At 40.6% G+C, this 16,512-nt stretch overlaps 1 protein-coding gene across 3 annotated transcripts in view; it reads right to left on the reverse strand.

The window, feature by feature from the left end:
- The window catches only part of Enpp2 (ectonucleotide pyrophosphatase/phosphodiesterase 2), a 118,632-nt gene that overhangs the window by 73,296 nt on the left and 28,824 nt on the right, over positions 1-16,512 (reverse strand). For 2 of the 3 annotated variants that reach the window (XM_051202699.1, XM_051202698.1), the window contains exons 1-3: positions 12,454-12,671; positions 12,139-12,238; positions 2,124-2,279 (exon numbers count right to left, since the gene is read on the reverse strand). In XM_051202699.1, coding sequence (XP_051058656.1) covers positions 2,124-2,279; positions 12,139-12,238; positions 12,454-12,486 — 289 coding nt within the window. In that variant the 5' untranslated portion in view covers positions 12,487-12,671. Of the gene's footprint in view, positions 1-2,123; positions 2,280-12,138; positions 12,239-12,453; positions 12,672-16,512 lie in introns of those variants that run through there. The other variant, XM_051202700.1, reaches the window with a different exon arrangement.

Consider the following 16,512-nt stretch of genomic DNA (forward strand, 5'->3'; position numbering starts at 1 on the left):
GACAAAACCAAAACCAAAAACAAAAACAAAAAAATGCACTAGAACCAACTTATTCATCATCTTCTTCTTAATCTTCATCTTCCTCTTCTTCCTCCTCTTCCTCATCCTCTTCATCCTCCTCCTCATCTTCCTCTTCCTTCCTTTTTCTTGCTCCTTTCTGCCTTGACCACCCCCTTTTTCGCTGCATCGGGTTTCCCTTTAGCTCTGTAAGCAGCAATATCCTTTCCGTACTTCTCCTTCAGCTTGGCAGCCGTCTTTTCCTAGGGCTGCTTGTCATCTGCGGCGGTGTTGTTCCATATCTCTCCCAGTTCCTCTGCAGCATCACCAATGGACAAGCCTGGATGTTCTCCTTTGATTTTTGGGCGATACTCAGAACAGAACAAGAAGAAGGCCGAAGGAGGCTTCTTGGGTGCATTGGGGTCCTTGAACTTTTTTTGGTCTCCCCTTTGGGAGAGCCTTGTCCGCCTTTGCCATGTCTTCAAATTTCCCCTTTTTCTTTAGCAGACATGGTCTTCTACCTTTCTGAGCATTTCTTGGAGAACTCTGAGAAGTTGACAGAAGTATCCGGATGCTTCTTCTTGTGTTCCTCCCGGCAAGTTTGCACAAAGAATGCATATGAGGACATTTTGCCTCTCGGCTTTTTAGGATCTCCTTTGCCCATGTTCAGTTGATTTTCGTCCTCGAGGCACAGAGTCGCCCAGTGTGCGTCTGGCTCGCGCTTGCCCCGGCGCTTGCCCCGGCGCTGTCTCTATGGAGCTCAATGTACTACAATAGCTCTCCTTTCAACTTTTTATTGTTAGTTGACATTTGATTCTTCCACACTCAGTACATGTTGGTTTTAGCACCAGAGAATTAAGTGTTTTATAAAGTGTTGCTATAGTCTGTCTGTATTAGACTAGGCAAAAAGGCATGAGCTACATTCAAAGAAAATGAAGCCAGAATCAGGGGTGCAAGCTTTGCAAGGAACTTTAAGACCAGAATGTTGGAAGGTTGACATACTTGAAGTATGGCAAAAACATAAAACATTCTAAAATCCTCATTGCTAAGCAGACAGACTGCTGGTTTGCAATTATGTCTTAGAGTCAAAGAGCTCCGCAGAACATCTGTTCCACCCATGCACTCAATTTACAAGAGCTTCAGCTCTTAAGCTGCTGGAGCCACAGCTGAAGAACCTGGTAGAAGTTCCACAGGAAATGCACAATAAAAATATGTCTGAATACTTCAAAAATGCATTATGCAAAAAAAATTAACTAATAAAACCTTTATAGTTTGTCAGCTTTGGGGAAAATACGTCCTAATTAGTAAGGGGGTTGATGTTGATTTTCAAGTAAGTCAGGAACTAAGGCTTAAGTAAAGGCAATAATATGTCATTTCCAATAATATCATTAAAATGATCGGACAAATAGCAATATTAAGTTGGGCTTTCCAAAAGACCACCCATTTGTGGAAGTAGTAATTTGTCAGGCAAGCTGAGAAATCAGTGTCCAGTGTTCAAAGCAGGGCCCTTGATATCTTTCTTAAGTATATTGAGCAAGGGTAGAGGCATGGTGGTGAATGTGCAAGCTACTCCAAAAGTCCTATCTAAAATATTTTTGGCTTTGATAACAGAGTAAGTATAAAAGCCCCAAAATTACTTTTTCTTTGACTTCAATGGCTCATGTGTTCTAGTGACTACAAGATAAATAAAATCAGGAAAATTTTAGATCTCAGAGCTGCAAGAAGACCCCACATTAATTCCATAAATGTTTTCCATTTGCACAGAAATCAGAGAATTACAATTTTAAACCTAGTACTTTCAAAATGGGCACAATTATAGCCTACATACCCTGGAACTGAATGTGAGGTGATCAAGAAGACAAGGAACTGTGATGAAGATGGACAAAGGCCTGACCTCAAATGCTTTTAAAACCAGTGCACAGTGACTGCAGGGGAAAGCACTGTCCTTGGCTGGCCAAGAGTGGCTAAGCCAAATTATTCATACAAAGTACCTTCTTTATACAACTATCACTCATTGAAGAAGCAAACTTATTCCACCATGTGAATAAGCCAAAACAGAGGTGCATTAACAGCCAGGAGTCACTAAGCCTTCTGCTGGAGGTAACAGGCATCCAGAAGTCACATACCTGTTTTCAAGCAGAGCTCATCAAAGTCATGACAGCAGCTGCTGTAGCTCTTGCATAGGTTGTCACACCGACAGTCGGGAGGTCCAGCCTCTTGAAGTTCAAAGCATCTACCCTTGCAGGATCCAGATATGTTGGTCCATGGAGAGTCAGATAACACTGTCGCATGAACAACAGGCAAAGATAACAACTTAGGGAATGGCCATGCTATCGATGGAGGAGTGGCACTTGGAAACAATTGGTGTGGAAATGCAGTCAAACTCTGGAAGAAAAGCTTGTCAGCAGCACCTGCTACCTGAGTACCGCAAGCATGGTGACCACGTTACCTAAGCCACAGTTTCCTTACTTGTTGAGAGGCTCATCAAAAGGATTACAGATTGCAATGAGTACTGAATGAAACCTATTACCTGTGTGTACCAAGCATAAAGAGTAACAAATGTTCGCTCTACTCATTTTTTCAATTATTAATACTATGCCTATGTAATGGCTAGTGCCCCTACTGAAATAAGAGTTCATTTCCTATTTCAAAAACCCATCCTGCTGGCTGAGCACGATCAAGCACTAAAGAGAAACAATAGGGTTCAAGGCCGGCCTGGGCTGCACAGCGAGATTTTGTGTGAAAAGCAGTCACCACCACCGACACTGCAAGCAAAGTTAAGTGTAAGTGTTCCAAAACCTGTCTGAACACGTATGGTAAGAACAGAGTGCTGTTGCAATCTTTTCTACCCATAAAGTCCTTGTCAATCTAGTATTACTGGAACACAGATGCCACATGATAAAACAAATCCTATATCATTGTTTGCTATAATCAAAAGCTCCCCCCAATCAACCAAAGATTAATAAAGGAAAGAATATGATAAGATGAAAATTGGACAAATTCATTATATGTGGGCAATGTATGACTGAAAAATAACTGAAAGTTCTACCCATAATAGCCTCTAAGTGAGGAAAAAAATCAAGATATGAATTTAATAATACATATGAAGAAATGATTCAGTGGTTAAGAGCACATACTACTCTTACAGAGAACTTGTTTGTTTTCCAGTATCCATATTGGGTGACTCACAACTGACTATAACTCTAGCCCCAGGGAATCTTGGGCTCCCTCTCTTTCCTCCTCCAAAATTAAAATAATATACTATAGTTTTATGAAAAAGATAATTCTAGAAAAATCTAGTTAAACCATATGCACACAATTTTAAAGATAAATATATCAGTACCATTAAAAAAAAATCTTAATTTATCCTAAACTGAAATATTCAAGACACTTACACAGAAAAATACCCAGAATTTCAGAAAGCTGCAATTTAGTGACAAGATAGCAAAGTATATTCTGAAGGTAAATAGTTAAGGTTAGCACTGGAAAATACATTAATCAATATAGTGGATGAGGCCTGGGGAAAAAAATAGCATTACCAAAAAAAAACAATCTTTAGTTTGAAATTTGCAACTGTTTTACAAATTCACAGATAATTAATTGTCTGGCCTTTTTGTTCATTATCTCTTATTTTCCATGCATGTAGGTGGGTGAAATATGTATCACAATATGTGTAACAGGTCTTGGAAAATGCTATTTATGTTATACTTTTTGCAACTTCTGTATTTAGAAAATTATCATTTTTTGTAAAATATATTCATAACATTTTTTAAAATCAAGAAAAAACAAGATGGAAGAGAACAGATGTTAAATGACAGTTTTAGGTACACCCATGCCATTTATCTGAATATGCAGCTCGTCCCTTAGTCAAATGTCCCCTTCAGAGTCAGAATCACCCATTCCTAGACTTTATGGCATCAGATCAGTTGAACTTAAGCAAACAGATTCACTAGACCATGAGATGCGAAATGCTTTCTCACAGTTGCTTCTGGGACATTGAAATAAATGCAAACCACATCAGTTCAGTTTAGAAAATTTTGTCTGTTTGCAATGCAGTGTCTTACCTCTGTTCCACAAACCACATTTTTCTGTTGATTTTGGCCAGCCTATTAACAGTACATGCTGATCCATAAGAAACTATGGCAGGAAAAAAGGGAAACTAGAGGGGGAAAAAATGCCATAGCATAAGGGAAAAGAGTGAAAAACTTGTAACTGAATGTTCTTAGTTTAAGGGCGGTGCTTGGATAGAATCATTCTAGCAGCTGTCTAATAAATCCGAAGTAGTAATCACTCCCGTGAACTGTGTCTGCAAACATGCCCAGCTATTCTAATGGCTGAAATAACGAAAAGTCTGAAGGCATTGTTCGTCTGGTCTTGCCCCCTTTGTGGAGTCCCAGACAGTAATATTATCTATTCTCCATGTTGGCATTCCTCATCAGATTCTCTTCCCTAGAGCTTTCTTCACTTTAAAATACTTGGACAGATCCTAAGCTGGGTTGTGGTAATTCTTTGCCCATCCTAACAAGGTGATTTTGTAAATACGTCTTATGACAACAGCCATTCTGTTAATTAACCCCTTGCAGTCTTTGGAGAGGATAGCATCCTACTCAACAACTTGCCCTATCAGCTATGGACCTGCTTGCCAAGATTTCCACTGAAGACAGCTGTCAAAGATGCTGCAGAGACAAATCTCAGTAAAGATGAGGGAGATCAAGCTATCGGCAGCTTCAGTTAGGAGTGAGTTCCTGTGTGAATCAGAGGCCCCAAATTCCTTCTCAGATGACAATGGCGAATTAAATGGACAATGACAGGAAGAGAAATAAAAAGCCAGTCTGAGTCATGGAAGAGCCTTTCTAATCCAATGACCCCTTTAAAAACAAGAAGAGAACATACATAGTAGCACACGCCTTTGATCCCCTCACTTGAGAGGCAGAGGCAGGGAGATCTCTGTGAGTCCAAGGCCAGACTGATCTACATATTGAGTTCCAGGACAGCCAGAGCTACATAGCGTGACCATGTCTCAAAAAAAGAAGACCAATTAATAAGTAAAAACAAAATAGTGCTTGAATTGAAATTCACTTGTTCACGTAGACTTTCCAGGGTCTATCCCATCCCGTTTCCCAGCTGTCAGAACAAGGATAGTCCTGTTCATTCTAAGAGTCATTCTCTGCACACTGGCTTTTAAAAAAATATGTTTTTGCACAAGGTCTTTGTCCTCCTCCCACATCCAGCCTAAGGACAGGTTTTGTTTGTTTGTTTGTTTGTGGGAAGTTTTACTTAGTATTATCCTACCCATGTGGATAGTTTGCATACGTACAGGTGCACATGCTGGGGCACATGTGTGGAGGTGAGATGTAAACTCTGTGGTGTTGGTTTCTTGGCACCTTCACATGGGTCCCATGAACATTGATCACTTAGGCTTAAGTAATGAGCACCTTTCCCCTCTGAGGCATCTCACTAACCCTACACCTTTTGCAGACCTGTCTTTTTGTTAGAAGTGATCTGATGCCAAATATGGAAATGGTCTTCAATAACATGCCAGAGTTGTGCAATACAGCCCCTGCTTCATTTGATCTCAATCAGAAGAAGCGCACAAGCACTTTTGTAAGACACTGAGGAAGGAAATGATATGGCAATGGACAGCTGCCCTCCCAAAATTTCCATCATCACTGAGAAAACCATACAAATCAGACCATATGGGAAATTAAAAAAGCAAGCCAACAAAAAGTATTCACAAGGACCAAGTGAGAACAAGAGTTTGTAATGGAAGTATTTGCTAGCACATCTATGACACTGAAGTTATAAGCTGTGTTTATGTGCATCTTCAAATGATGCTATGTCACTTCAGAGGTGAAGTCTATTCTCTGATCTTAAAAAGCAGATGTTATAGGTCTATATAAGTCAGTTTTGAGGGATGTTGAATGTTAAAATGGATACACACAACTATAATGTGCTTCAGCATCTGTGTTGTGAGCTCCTTCTCACCGAAGTATGATTTCATGACTTAACAAAATGCAAATGTAAATTACAATTTCTTTCTTTCCGATCTGTAATTCAGATAGGAGCAGGCAAGATTACTTTAAACTGGTTGAGTAAAACCCCTTTTCAAGGACATTTCATTTCACTGTACACACACACACACACACACACACACACACACACACACACAGGGGAGCAGGAGGGATAAAGCTATAAGCCTTTGGTATCATTTATTCTGCAGACATATAAAAACCATGAACAACTGGCACTTGAATTGGATTTTTGGGCAGGATTGTTACCCTAACTGATGACAAGGACTATTATCAAAACCAACTTCATCTTATATTCTCAATCATATTTCCCTCTAAATCTAAATGGAAAAATCAAATCTGGAAGATGGTCCACAAGAGAGATGATATTTAAAGTTTCAAGTATTTTAGCCTTGCTGAAAGCTAGATGGACTTGTTTCTTCTAACAGCTTGGTTCCACTGGCAGGGTTACATATTGTTCCCTATCAGTCCTACCTATTCTCCTTGGTGATCAGCCCCTGTATCTGCTGAATACAAAGTCCTAAAACAGGCTATGGACTGTTCTTACGCCTGTTCCTTCTTCCAAAAGCATGAAAACACAACCAGTTCCCTTCTATCTGCTGTCCTGTCCCAAGTGTAACCTGCAAGCAAAGGCTTGGAATGTGTGTTGGGAATTCAGGATGGCATTCAGCTAGAGACTGGAATGCAGTTGTCCACCTCTTCTAGAGTACATAACTCATGCATTCTCATCATCCTTTCTTGACTGAGCTGCCCCTCCCCCTCTCTTCTGAGTGCTGCCATCTCATCCCTTAGGAAGCAAGCACTATCAGTTTATACACAGACCCATGTGTCTGTTTTCACCATTTCCTAAGTATAGAACTTTCTAGAAACAACCACTATTCTCTCTTCTCCTCTTTATAGCTGCTGGACCAGATCTCATAGTGTAGAGGAGAAGTGGGGTAGAGAGGTAGGGGGGATAGAGACAGAGACAGTCAAAAATGAATAAACTGATCTGTATCCTAAAAACATTGTGTTTATAAACATGATGCGTTCATATGTAGAATGACTTCACAAATTACAGAAAAAGCAGAAATCTAAGTCACTTAGCTGAAAACTTTAATATTAAAGGTTAACCTCTAGACCAGTGGTTCTCAACCTGTGGGTTGCTACCCCTTTGGCAAACCTCTATCTCCAAAACACATTATGATGCATAACAGTAGCAAAATTATAATTATGAAGTAGCAACATAAACAACTGTATTTGCAGGGCCTTCCCCCCAATATGAAGAACTATTAAAGGAAGGTGGAGCACCACCTCAACAGGTCATTTAAATAGTACTCAATGTAATGAAGTGCATAAATCTGAGCAGCAAATCTTCTCGCAAACAAAACACACCATTGGGGCAGGAGAGATGGCTCAGCGGTAAGAGCGCTGCCTGCATCTCCAAAGTCCTGAGTTTAATTCCTAGCAGTCACACGGTGGTTCACAACCATCTGTAATGAGATCTGGTGCCTTCTTCTGGCCTGAAGGCATACACGTAGGCAGAACACTGTCTACATAATAAATAAATAAATCTTAAAAAAGAAAAAAGAATACTTCCAAATAGATGCTGTCAACTCCATCAACTACAGATGTAGACACCAGCCTTAGAACTAAAGAGAGTAGAAGCTTTGCCATACACCTTTTCTGACATACATCGTTATGCTTACAGGTCTTATCACACCGTTTTTCTTCCAAAACTCTTCTTCCAATTGAATCAACTCAGTGACTCTTATGTCAGCAAGAAGCTGCTCAGGTAAAATTTCAGATCCTCACACCACAGCCACATTATTTATTTGACTAACAAAGCAAATTGTTTAATTTGACTGATGGATACAGGGTCTCTCACTGTAGCCCCAAAGAGCCTCAAACTTGCATCCTTCTTATCTCAGCCTCCCAACTCCTGGAATTATAGGCATTCAGTACTATACTTTTCATTAACTAAGGGGTTTTCAAATTGAGCATCCTTTCACAATCACGATATTGAAAGATTGATTGGTTTTTATCGATTTTTAAAATCGTGTTCTTAAGGGATTTCTGCGCGTGCGTGCATGCGTGCGTGCGTGTGTGCGTGCGTGCGTGTGCGTGCGTGTGCGTGTGTGCGTGCGTGTGTGTGTGTGTGTGTTGTGTGTTTCTTGTGCTTTTCTTTGTCTCTTTTCCTTCTGTTTGTGAGTTTGTTTTGTCCTATGCTGAGTTGTTTGTTTGCTATTTGTTTTGTTCTTCTTTAGATGCCTGTTTGTTTTCTAAAAAGAGACAGTGATGGTGTGGATTCAGAAGGGAAGGGATGCAGGGAATGTCTAGAAGTTGAGGGAGGAGAAACTGTAATTGGAGTAAACTATATAAAAAATTGATTTCCAATAAAAGATCGAGAAAAAAAACAAACAAAAAGAAAATCTATGTTGAAAACAGCACATTGAAATTTCAGATATATGACCACGATAGTTTCTGCTACATATAAGTAAGTGGGAAAATCATGACGCTGAACCCCACTCAATGGAGAGAACTACAAAATCTATGACGTCTCTGAGCTCTAACTCGGATGATTTCATCCCATTGATTCAAACTTCCAAGTTTCTATGCTGAGTCTAACACGAAACCATACTGCACATCACACCCTGCCTGACAGCTTTCCTCACGGAGTGACGACTGACCATCATTTTAGATCTTCCCACAGTCTGCTGGGCTGTCATTTAAAGTGCTCTCAACTGTACAGTGAGACTTCTAAAATTATCAAAAAAACATGAGTCTTCTCATGCCTAGTAAGATTTTCTACTTTCTAATAAAATTATTAGTTATGCTTTTCATCCCATACTTACTCAAAAATCCATCACTCATTTGCTTTTAGTCACTCCTCTCAAACCAATAAAAATGATAATAAATTGGACTGTATTATGGGATATTTATTCACAAGCTCACAGATCCCGTTTTGTCATTCCAGTGTCACACTGCTTCTAGTTCAAAGAGTACCCGTGTCTCCCTGGGTACCTCTGTGCTGCAGACTCCTCCATGACTCCAGACACATTGCATCCCCGTGCATGCCAGTTGTGCAGACAACTGCATGTACACACACCTCCTCTCCACGTGGAGTGACCACGTCAGATGTTTGAAACAAAGATGTAAAACTAAACTGCAGCTAAATTTCCTTTGGAACTTAACTTCTGCCACCCATTTACTTTAGTGTCCCTTCCCTGAGCTTTGTAACTCACTGTGGTCGTTTTACACCTCCTCCACATCTTAGGATCTGGGAGAACACTTACCTCCCCCTGTCTAATAGATGACCACTTCTTCACAATAAATCCAGCTAACAGGTGTGCTAGTTAATTAATTATAAGTTTCTTTGCATGCCCGAGGTCTTAGAGTAGACACCTCAGTTCATAGTGCAGCAGTGAGAATATTCATGCATACAAAACATTCTCTGTTGTCACCCAGGAGCTACCAGAAGTAAACCAGAAGCTGCATGCCTAAAACAACAACACAAAACAAAACAAAACAAAAACACATCTTTATGTTTCTCCTATTTGTGAAACACCTGGTGGCACTGAGTTTGCAGGCTTTCTTGGAAGCCTGAGAGTGTTATTTTAAAAAATTGGGGTGCTTTCTCTCTTGACTCCTGTTTTAGGAAAAATTCACTCAGTGTTTTCTGATGCAGAAGTTTTGTTAAGAGTCACAACAGCCTATAACTTATTATTTAGGAGATTCCCCCCTCCCCTTCCCAGGGTAGTTAGCATTTTAAAATACATGTATAAAAAAGTCTACACCACGCTTTCTCCTACTTTCTAACAGGCACCTTTGATCATTTTTATTTAAGCAGAAATGAATCTCAGTGTGTAGTCAGCAGGGAAGCTGCATCAAAAAGAAGTTTAAGAATAAAAACCACAGAAGGATATCTAAACCCTGAAACTCCAGTGTGAATTATATGGCATCCTAAGACTAAGTAAGCTTCACACAGGTAGATGGGCTTGGTGAACTATCACTAGATATCATGAAGGCTTAAGATGATGATCTAGCAAACAATTCAATGAGTAGGAATTCTGTGCTATATTTAATGCTACCTAATTGAGTTATACTACAGACCTGACTAGTTTCCCTGAGGTAATATTGTCGCATTCATTGTCATATCTATCCTAGAGTTTATGGAAATAATTTATTATAAGAGCAGTGTTTTCAAGGGGTAATACATTTAATCCATGCTTTTCAAGTTTTCTGGTAGAGACCTTTAAGAGGGAATGAAACAGGATAGAGGGAACTGAAAAATTTTAAAACATAAAACAGAAGCCTTCTAAGCTGACCCTCACTTTGGATGGCTGAAACTTTACAAGTGTTTTGCCTGTGACCATAATAGCACTTGCTAATACAGACCCAGGGTGCCAGGCCTTCATGATCCAGTTCTCAAAAAGCATAAAGTTTGAAAATAATGTAGTCATTAAAGAAATAGCATTTATTCCTGTCAATATCATTTAAAGGAAGCAAGGGGGAGGTTTCTTTTAGGCTCATTGGAAAGAGCCGGCAGTGGGCTGTCAGAGCCACATGCCCACACCAAGGGCCCTGTCTGTTCCTCACAATCAGCCTTAGCAGGAGTGAAAAAGAGGGCTTTGAAGACAGCATTTGCCTTCAATAAAAACAGCATTCTCTTCTGGCCCAGTGACCCCTCTCCTCCCTCTGCAATGAAACACAATGAAGTTTTGTCCATTTGGCTCCCTGGGGCCACAATTTTTTCAGATCTGTTTTCTCCGTTCTTCCTTCAAACTACACCTCAGCTCAGCTCACTCACCCACGTTTTGCATTTTTCCTTCAACCTTCCCAAGCCTGTTTCAAATAACTTGCTTGCTGCATGGGAGATTCACCATCCCATCATACCTTGTTTCATAATACCCATTTATGGCGTTGTAATGACAGGTGGTGTTTCACAGTGCTCCACTCAAGAAACACAGAAACACCAGATTCCCAGAAAGACAGAAGATGTACTGTGATGTCAGAGAAAGGGAAGAAAATATTGCCCCCTAGAGTGCCTGTCATTTCAAATGCAATTTTTAGAATTTTCAGAAACCATCAGCAGCTCCAATTTCCAGGAAATTAACCAAGTCATTGCTTCAGACCAGGTCAGCAGAGCCCCCTCGGCCTGCACAAGGAGTCCTTTATGAAGCCCCACTCTGCTCAGTGCACTGCAAAGGAGCCCCATTCACTCCCAGCAACTGCATTAGCTTGGGAGTCAGGAAGGCTAGGAAAACTCACCTTGCCTTACTTCAGAAGAAAACGCAGCCAGTGCAGAGCTCGGCTCAAAGTTCTCTAAAGGGTTTGCTCACATGGACAGCACCCTTATTCTCAGGAAATCTTAGTCCCAGAGTTCTGAATTTCTAACATTTCGTAAAAGACAGTTTCTCTCTCTCTCTCTCTCTCTCTCTCTCTCTCTCTCTCTCTTGCTCTCTCTCTCTTTCTCTCTCTCTCAAGACAGAAAAAAAACAACTTCCTTTCTTCTCACTCCTAGGACATAACTTTCTGGTAGCAAATAATGTGCTTTATAACATTTGGCAACAGCCCTCTGTCTCACCTCTCTGTACCACATGGAGCTTGTCAGTCCAGCCCCTCCATTAAAGCAATACCTGCTCTCACTGCGCTTAGTCTCGCTTTATTTACAAACGAAAGTTCTCATTTTTTTTTCAATATTTTATTTTAGGGTGCAAAAATTTAAAGTCAGGTATTAAGATGTGACAATAAAGTTCTCTGATTAAAACGACATACTTGGGGGGCAGGGAGATGGCTCATTTGTTAAGAGCACTGGCTGTTCCTCTAGAGGATCTGGGGTTCAATTCCCAGCACCCACATGGCAGCTCACAACTGTCTGTAACTCCAGTTCCAAGGAATATGCATGCATGCAAGCAAACTCCTCATACACATAAAACAAATAAACCTTTAAAAATAAAACAGCATACTTTACAACTAAATTATCAACACAATTGGTTTTATGCCAAAGAAATCTTGGGCTAAATTAATTGCCCTTCAAGGTCATCTGAAAGATGAATGTCTGAAGGAGTTGACATGGATTGCCTAAGTGCACAATACTGTTAAAGAGCCAAAACATGCTAGTAACTCTTACCTGTGGGAGATCCTTCATCCCATTCTGCCCTCTTGATTCGACTTGCTGTGAATCCTAAGCAGATATTGACACCGATGGCAAAAGTGAACAGGGATATTACCTAAGGGAATAAAGAGATCGAATCGTCAAACACGGTTAGATTAGATGCACTCAAAACTCATGGAAGCTGTTCAGACGAGTCCAGCAACCCCAGTCCTGCCCATTCTGAAAGGCGTTCTCAGATGATGTCTGGATTTGCACAAGGAGAGAGAGAAAAAAAAATCGAATTCAAATGGAAGATTGGGCAGTTCGCTAGCCACTGTATCCTCCGCCTACCTGGTATGACCCGAAAGAGCCTTTTCTTGCCATGCCGAGGGATTCTTGGAAAGCCTCTGTAGGGTGTTCTTTGCGTGCCCTGAAAGCACTGCGTTTGTTCGGGGCTCTTGTTCAGTCTATTAACTCCAAGCAATCCCACCTGGGAAGTTGACAGGCGCATCTGATTCGTCCAGAGCGCGATTTCATCACAGCTGGTTCACAAATTGCAGCTCTAAGCTTAAGAGGCTTAAGGCAACATCCTTCTTGGCCCCACCCCTCGGCCGGCCCCTCCCCTCACACGGACTCTTTCATGTGGTTTCCTTTGGCAACAGGGGGATTTCTTATGTGGCGGTGGCCGGTAACAGTGCATGTTCGCTTTTCTTCCCTCACAAATACATGGTTTGTCAAAAGAGAAACCAAATGTATTTTATCCGATAAAAATGAAACAGAACTGGCCAGAACTTCCCATCAGCTCAAAACTTTTGCTATGCAGTTACTCAGTGTCTTCAATCCCACAACTTCATTTTTTTTTTTAAACAAGGGGGAAAAAAACTCACAATTTATAAACCAAATAAATCTCTGTCTTTCCCATTTGTTTATTTTTCTAGCAGTTGGGATGACCCTGTCGATGTATAACTACACTCTCAGCTTCTTTTGAGTCCTCGGGAGCTTCTCACAATGGAATCTTCCAAAATTGCAACTCTCACAAGAGATAGCATTATTTTCCTCCATGTTGTTAAATTTTGCAGAAGTAACTTTTATCAAAATACTGGGACTGCCAGCCAAGCTGCATGAAGTTCTTCTTCGTATGAGGAAAGACAACATCCTCCAGTCTCTACCCATTCCTGACAAAGGTTAACTTGTTTGTGGGGTAGGGGGTGGGGGTAAGAAGCAGGCCTAAGAGACAGTAGGGGGAGCTTGATCAGCCTTGAATTTAGCTTGGAAATGGCAATGGCTGCGAGAACTCCTGAGGCTGTGTCCTGTGAGGCTGTTGTGTGTGTTGAAGCCTCTATCCTAAGTAATTTAACTACTTGGCAACCACACCAGATTTAGAAGTCTCTAACCCGGAAAGCCGTTTACATATTACGTGCTTTTAGGATTCAAATGAGAGAAGGGTTGTTTTTGGCTTTTCCCTGCCAGGCCCCTTGACTATCGTTCTTGCAGAGCACATATGTGCATATGTAAACAAACGGGAACCTTCCATGCAGCAAGGACTGAAGGAGCCCCCATGGCTCTGCTCGCATAAAACCTGATAGCACAAAAGCCAAGAGCTTGTTTACGTGGGCTGCAGAGTAAGCCTGGGTCTCATTATAAACTCTAGACTTTAGTAAACAGCTCATTGAAAAGAAGGAAAGACACTGCCAGACATTCAGTTGCTCTTCTCCGATCCTCTTAGCTTTGCACTCTCACAGAGGGGGCAGGCTATGAATTTATCTACAAGCCTCTTGCTTTAGTCTGTATGCCAAGCTAAACTGATCTGGAGTTGATTATTTAGCAAGGCTTCTAAAAGATGTTAACCCCATGGAAGATTTTTCTACTTTTATATCCAATCTCAAGATGCAAACCTGCTGCTTGGGGGGGATATCTGTAAAGCAAAAGGAAATCATCGCATCTGCACTGTTATTTCGATGTACATTGCATGCTACAAAAGGGTCTAAAAACCAGCCTCCTTTTCTCTCTAGCTTCCCTAGGCCTCCAGATCCCAGCAACTTGAGATGTTCTCTGACATTTGATTATAGAAACCTATCTCTAAGACAATGTAGGCTCTCCTTGAGTGGGGTGGGGGCGGGGGTAGGTGGGAAATGCAGCTTAGAAACTGAACATCAGTTTTTACTTTATTAATTTATTTTATGGCATGCAAACTAGCTATGCAGGAGAAAGAGGCCACAAAGTGTGATAGCAAATTGATGTGTATACATGAGTGATTCTGCACGGCACTGGATTACCCATTTATCCAAAAGGATCAAGAAGAGCCACAATTTATGTTAACCATTCTGACAAAGAACTATATCTTCTCCAAGTCATTGTGTGTCATGGACTCATCAATACACACATATGTATATACATACCCACATATACATGGGTATACATATATGCACACATATATATACACACAAACACATGCATATACACATACGTACACATATAAGGACATATACGCATGTACAAACACACACATATATACACCATCTAGCTATAGTTAAGCAAATGATGTGTCTTTTATATGTGCATATGTATGTGAGGGTACATGTACTCTCCATGTGTAGATGTGTGGAGGTCAGAGGAGGGCTTTGAGTATCCTACTCTATTACTCTGCCCTTTATTCCCTTGAGATAGTGTTTCTCATTGAGGCCAGGGCCAGGCTGGTAGCCAGAAATCCCCAGCAATCCTGATGTCTCCACTCCCAATAGGGCTTGAAGGGCAAGACATAAGGCAAGCAGATTTTTACTACAAGGTAATCATTATAAATTAGCTGTTGTGGGGGATAGTCAAATTTGGCCTCAAATCAACACTAAAATACAATTCCCTCTCATTATCTGGAACAGAGAAAACCCTAACACCTGGTAGTGTCTACAATCAGTCAAAAAAATTCACCTAAATAACTGGACTACATTTCAAAATCTTTCATTTTGAAAGGTCACCTGGTCTTTAAAAAAAGAAAAGAAAAAAAAAGAAAGTTCACCTGCTATCTGCTATGGTGTTTAAGATTTTGGTAGAAAGACACACATGGCTAGCTGACTCAATACAGCAAAGAAAGTGCAGAAGAAGGGCTTTTAGGCTTGACTTTCAGTGTGGTTTATTAACCCAGCCATATTTCAGAGAATACTGCCCTCTGGCAGAGAAAAACCTAACACTGGAAACATCTTTTAACCATTTCTGCCTCAAAAATCCCTCTGGTTCTCCAACTTTATGGCCCATAATGATCCCCTGGGAGACAGGTATGAAAATGTGATATTTATGCCTCGCCCCCAGAAATTCTGCTTTATGAGATCTCAGGGGTAGAAGAAAGAAAGGAGGGTTTAGAGGACAAACAAGAAGGGTGCAATCACTGGTTCTGGTGCAAGTCATACCAAGAGCACATTCCGAATAACAACTTTCGGACTTAAATTACTCTTGTTGAATGGCTTGGCCTAGTTCATAATGTAATTTTAATTTATTAGTGGTAATTTTCAATGTTCATTGGACTTTAAGGTTCAGTCTCTTTATAGCAAGCTAGGGGGTTCCGGCAGGACGATCTTCTTGATGGCTGTGAGCTGCAGAGCAGTGATTTATTTACTTTGCTGTTTATACAAAGCAGCAGTGTGTTGCTTGATTGCAATATAGCGGTTGCATTTATATAAGTGCACAATCTATCTTTTCATGAAAGGAGTCTATGGACCCTTGTTCTCAAGCCCTGATCAGGACAGGAAGGCTTGAAGTACCCATGAGATCTGGAAGCTGTGTGATCGACACTTGTCATTCTTGTTCTCAATTTTGAAACTGTCAGGAACTTACTAAACTTTCTCTAAATCATGTTTCTCGTTATGCTTGACTTGACTTGGCTTAGTATTATTCCAACTGAACATTAGAAAATGGTATTCATGTGTATTTCCCCTAATCTAGTGGAAAAGCCATTATGTGTTGTCTTTAAATTCTGTTTTGGCTAAGGACTACTAGAAAATTCAGAATTTACAAAACGAACAACAGTCTTTGTTTCCCAACCTAAGGGGTTGAATGTTTTGACAACCAAATGAATAACAAGCTGGCTCATTGCTTCCACAATTCTGGACTGCAGATGGGACTTACGATGCTAAACCACAAAATCAAGGCTTTGTGGGTAATATATGTTCTCCGGAGTGAACCAGTTGAGAAATGGCAAATTTCAGTTCAAATGCCAAGAGGGCTTGTTCTCTTAATTATCACACAACTGAAAGCCGAAATCAATACCACCATATTTTCCAGTGGGATTAATTTATGTTGTAACTGTCTATGTATTACATATGCCACCCATAGAATCTAACAAGGATCCCATACCAATATAATATGTGAATAACCGATCATTATTCTGATATTCATTAGCTTCTATACGTCCTAAACATT

This window comes from Phodopus roborovskii, unplaced genomic scaffold (assembly GCF_943737965.1).
Source record: "Phodopus roborovskii unplaced genomic scaffold, PHOROB, whole genome shotgun sequence".
Classification (NCBI taxonomy): domain Eukaryota; kingdom Metazoa; phylum Chordata; class Mammalia; order Rodentia; family Cricetidae; genus Phodopus; species Phodopus roborovskii.